General features: G+C 46.1%; 1 protein-coding gene across 1 annotated transcript; it reads right to left on the reverse strand.

The window, feature by feature from the left end:
* Window positions 1-1,606: 1,606 nt before the first annotated feature.
* Window positions 1,607-3,892, reverse strand: LOC127542369 (olfactory receptor 139-like). The gene has a single exon (XM_051967894.1). It carries the CDS (start codon window positions 3,676-3,678, stop codon window positions 2,509-2,511), a length of 1,170 nt encoding a protein of 389 aa, XP_051823854.1. The 5' UTR covers window positions 3,679-3,892; the 3' UTR covers window positions 1,607-2,508.
* Window positions 3,893-5,299: the final 1,407 nt, after the last annotated feature.

Raw genomic sequence — 5,299 nt, forward strand, 5'->3', positions numbered from 1 at the left:
GTTGGAGTTAAGAATGACTCAAATGTTCCAAATCTCAGTGACTGGAAGGATACTGGTTTATGTTCTCAGGTTTTTTCTGAATGTAGTTATTATGCCATTCAGTAGGGTCTCAGTTTCCCTCTGCAAGGACAAGTTAGTGCATGTTTGGGCCAGAAATTATCAGTGGGTAAAGCTCTCATGAAGCCCACATCGTTTCGCGCTCCACAATTGTTTGGGGGATATAGCTTGCTTGTCACAAAGTCTGCAAAGCAGGGCACGTCAAAAAAATTGATGATGTCCTCTCTGGCTCTTAGATGGCATATAGGCTAGTGGGAAGGATCTCATCTCTGGTCCTCTGGCCATCATGGAACCAGCTAACCTTTATTTAATTGTGTTTGAGAGATTTACATCTATGAGGACTGAGGTTTTTCATTCACTCACTCACTCACTCATTCTGGTCAATATCTTCTCAAAGTGCTCTTGCTTTTCTATAGACTTCCTAGAATTTCATCTCTGGAAGTGGACACATTACTTCCAGCATCAGGTTTAACATTGCCTCTTTGAGTGTTTATCTGGGAATTAGTCTGTGACCCAGGCCATCACGTTAGGGACTGGGGGTTGTAAGACTAACTCTTTCCAAAGCAGCAGACATAAATATGTAGGTACTATGCCTTCATTTTAGGTACATGCTGCCATGTGGGAAAAGGTAAATAGGTGATTTGAACCCAGACATGAAATGCTTTGGCCCACCTCTGCTCGTGTAGGAAAATAAAATGTTTTATTGCAGCTAGCATAAATGGGAGCAAATCTTTAACAATTGCATCCAGTTATAGCATACTAGAAGAAGGATGTCATTTGCCACCGGATCTGACCCTATCCACACGTGGGCAAGATTCGGTACCTTCCTCAGACAAGATTCGGTACCTTCCTCACCAAGGTTGGCGTGCTCTCTGATTAATCATTGATTAATCAAACTCAAGTTGCCTTGGCTCTGCTTTGAGAATATTTTATGTCTCTTATCATGGTAACTGCCACCTGGTTGTTTCTATCTGTGCTCAATTCCAAACACTCAAATGGCCTCTCTTTACCATCTCACGTGTCCATTTGAAACTGAGGGAGATAATGCTGAGCAAAATGAGAGGAAATAGAAATACCTAAGTCAAAGTAATTTGGAAGCCTGGGTACCCAGATGCAATCTGGGCTTTCTGCAACCTTCCAGTTGGAGTGCTCTCCTGGCAAGGGCCGTTTTCTAAGGAAACTTAGAAAACTTGAATTATGAAAGTAGTCACCTAAGATGAAAACATGCATTTGTCAGGATTGCATTTTGGTGAATCCAGCACAGACAAAGACAAACAGAGCAGATGACTCAGTCATGGACTTGACACATGCTCACTGTAGAAGTCCAAGAAAAAAATTGGCCTAGGTGTGATCCCCAAGAGTTTCAGCTCTTCTAGGGACCTTTTCTACCCTATTGAAGGGGGCTCTTCTTGGGTCAGTGGCCAGTTTCTTCAGCAGACCCTCCTTGTCACAGAGGTACTTGAGGGCCAACCAAGAAGTCTGGATGTGTGTGTGTGTGTGTGTGTGTGTGTGTGTAAGTATAACATAGATGAGGTGGTAACCTATCAACTCCTAATTGGCTTAGTAGTAACTTCCTACTTTCTCCATCCAAGGAAAAATTTCCTACCCTCTGGTTTCTACCAAAATCCCCTTCTCATGATAAAGCAGAATCAATCTAGGAACTATATTGGGGACAACCCAACCCCTTTCAAATTGCATTTCCAAGCAGAAATTCTGTTTTCTTTAGAAAACAAACTTTGAATGACAACTACTCCCCAATCCCCAGCTCCATTCCTTCTTTAGAAAAGCCCAATTTCCTTAGCCTGGAGTCTCCTCACAGAGCCAGAACTCCTACCACACAGAGAAGGGCTCGCTGGAAGCCTCCTTCCCTAGAGGGGGCAGAACCCTTCTTGTATTGAATGTTTGAAATTCATTTGAACATAAGAAAAAGTTCTCCAACCAAGTCTCGCCATATTCTGCCTCAGAACTACCTTTGGCTCACATTCTCCTTTCCTTTTGTATTCATTCTGTCCCCCCCCATCTTTTGTCTCTTACTCATCCCCTTTCATCTGGGTATGAGTACAAGCTCTGTCACAACTTACCGTGTGACCTTTGGACAATCCACTCATTTTTTTTTTTTGGAGGGGGGGAGTGAAGGAGAAATGAAAGAGAGAAGAGTTGGAAAGGAGGAAAAGGAGAGAAAAATGAGAGAAAGGAGTAAAGGAGGAAGGGAAGAAGGAAAAGGGTAAGGCAAGGAGAGCATGAAAGAATGAGGTAGAAAAAGGAGAGGAGAAAGGAAGTGAAGTTTTAAGGGTAGAAGAGAAAGGAGAAAGAAAAGAAATGAAGGAAAATGTAAATGGAGAAAGATGAAGGAAAAAGAAAAGAAAGACAGAAAGGTGGAAAAAAGAAAAAGAGAGAAGGAAGGAAGGAAAGGAAGAAAGAAGCAAAGAGGCTCTGGGGGCTGTAGTCTCCTTATTCCATGGGTCTCCGGCCCATGAACACCCTTCGCAGGGCACCCTGAACATCAGGGTTCCGGAGGCTGTAGATGAGTGGGTTTAACATAGGGCTGAGGATAGTGTTCAAGATCCCAATGGCTTTGTCCTTGTCTGAGGCGTTAACAGAGCCCAGGCGCATGTAGCTGAAGAAGCCTGTGCCATAGAAGATGCACACGATGGTCAGGTGTGAGGTGCAGGTGGAGAAGGCCTTCTTCCGGCCCTCGGCCGAACGGATTCGCAGCACGGCAGCGGCTACGTGGGCGTAAGAGGTAGAGATGAGCGCCAGGGGCACCACTCCCATGAAGACTGCACCTACAAAGAGCAGCTTCTCATTGAGACTGGTACTGGAGCAGGAGAGCCCAAAAAGTGGCGGCACATCACAGTAGAAGTGGTTTACCAAATTGGGACCACAGAAGCTGAGCACGGACAGAGCCACCGTGTGGGTCAGTGCATTGCAGAAAGAGATGGTCCAGCATATGCCTATCAGACTCCCCTGGATGGCCCTGCTCATTCGGGTGGCGTAGGTCAGTGGGCGGCAAATAGCCAAGAAGCGATCGTAGGCCATGGCAGTCAGTAGGTGGCAATCCACACCGGCCAGAAGGTGAAAGAAGAAGAGCTGGGAAAAGCAGGAAGCAAAGGAAACGGAGAGATCTCGGGACAGAAGCTGTACCAGCATTGGGGGCACTGTGACAGTGATGCATCCAATGTCGAGGAGAGACAAGTTCCCCAGGAAGAAGTACATGGGTGTGTGCAGTTTGGGTTCCACCAAGATGGCAGCCAAGATGCTCAGGTTGCCACCCACAGTGGCTACGTAGGCCAGGAGAAAGACAGTGAAGAGGACGGGTTTCAGTTCCTGACGATCCGTCAGCCCCAGCAGGATGAATTCAGTGACAGACGTCCTGTTCTGACCAGACCCCAGATCCACGGGCCCTTGCCTCGGCCAGGCATCGGATTTGGGGATAGTTGGGACCTGCTGAAATGGGGGCAAGAATGAAACTTGAGGGGGAAAGGAGCAATGGTCCATATACCAATGATTGAGAACTCTGAAATTTGGAGAAAGTGGAAGAAGAGAGAGATTGAAACCCAAAGGATGGCAACAATGGGGGGCACTTGCAGCTCTTGGTCTGAGAGAGGTGCCCTTCACCATTGGGTTTTTCTAGCCTTAACTTACTGCTATCTTTCCTGGTGCAATTTGAACTGGATTTTGAAAATGAGCCGCAGCCTCAACAGAATCGAGAGCTAGAGAACTGAGCCCAGGTCTGCTGTGATGTGTGTAATGATGCTTCAGAGATTCATAGATGATGAGAGCTGGGAAACTTGCCTTGTCCAACTCCTGAATTTTAAGCTTGGATAACCAAGACCCAGAGAGAAGTGAGGAGTCTGGCATGATTGAGAAAGGAATCTGTATGAAGAAAGACTCCCAGAGACCAGACTAGTTCAGGTTTGGGGTGTGTGTGTGTGTGTGTGTGTGTGTGTGCGCGCACGCACGCACACGTGCACACTCGTGGTTCATGGATCCTTAGCTTGGTAAAGCTGAAATAGACTTCAGCACCTACCTTATCCAACACCCTAACCCTCTGCTCTTAGGTTCTTCCATGGGGAAACTGAAGCTCGGAGGTGTTTGTGAAGGAATTAGAGAGTGAGCCCAGCCTTATGGGAAGCTGCAGATTGCACTTTGCAGTCACCAAGTACAACTCAGACTGTATTTCATGAGGCAGACTTGGTGATCTCGATAGCAGAGGATGGAAAGCTAGATGGCTCCTTGGAGATCGTTTAGCCCAATCCCTCATTGGTAGCTGAGAAAACAGGCTCAGAGTGAGAAAAGGGCTGGGGAGTGATAAGAATGCAGAGATTGGGGCTAGGTTAGAAATAATGGCAGAATTATAAAACCTAGATCAGTCCGGTGTTCACTGGATAATGAGGTTTGGGCAGGAAAGACAGTCCCTAATGGAGACAAAATGAAAGGGATGGGGAAGAGATACTACTGAGCACCTGGGTCAGTTGCTCACTCTAGTTGGTAGGAGATTTACCTTTAAGTTTCTTGGAAGAGGGGATGGAAAGAAAAATGGACTGGACGCTTTTGTGCATTTTTTATCCATTTTTTTGTCTGATGAAAGGAAGCAGACGAGGTTGCCTGGAAACACGGGTCTTTCCTTGGGGTTGAACACCTAGAGGCTTTGCTTGTGAGGGTAATTAGGTTAACTTCAATTCTGTGAATCAAACATGTGCCCCTAACTGTGCAGGACACTTGGACCATGGATAATTAGGAGCAGGATCTTTGATCAGTCCCACCATTGGGTATATATACCTTAAGGAGGCCAATGACAATAAGAAAGGAACCTTAGATAGCCAAATAATCATAGGAGAACTCTTTAGAGTGGAAAACTGGGCCCAACATGGTTGTTCATCAAATAGGGTGCAGCTGGGGGATATTCATATATGCTGAACTATTATGTGGCCATGAGGAACAATTGAAACACAGAGAGACTTGGCTGAAGTGCTGCAGGCTGAGGAAAGCAAAGTGAAAAGAACATTATCCCCAGGAGTGGTAGTAATACATAGAGAGATAGCCCTCAAAGCCCATGGGAATGGGTGAAGGACCATGCTTGAGCCTTGGCCCAGAGAAGAGAGAATCATGTCCATATCCTTTCTCTTGGTGGAGGTATGTGTGTGCCCACGTGGGTGTACAATCATTTGCAGGCACATATGTGTGAGTGTGCATTTGTGTGTATGCATGTATATGAGTGTGCATTCATGTGTGAGCGTGC

The sequence above is a fragment of the Antechinus flavipes genome, chromosome X (genome assembly GCF_016432865.1).
Source record: "Antechinus flavipes isolate AdamAnt ecotype Samford, QLD, Australia chromosome X, AdamAnt_v2, whole genome shotgun sequence".
NCBI lineage: Eukaryota > Metazoa > Chordata > Mammalia > Dasyuromorphia > Dasyuridae > Antechinus > Antechinus flavipes.

Bases quoted from the DNA above. Each gene is read 5' to 3' on its own strand.
- LOC127542369 (XM_051967894.1), bottom strand. From the start codon at position 3,678: ATGGTGAAGGGCACCTCTCTCAGACCAAGAGCTGCAAGTGCCCCCCAT.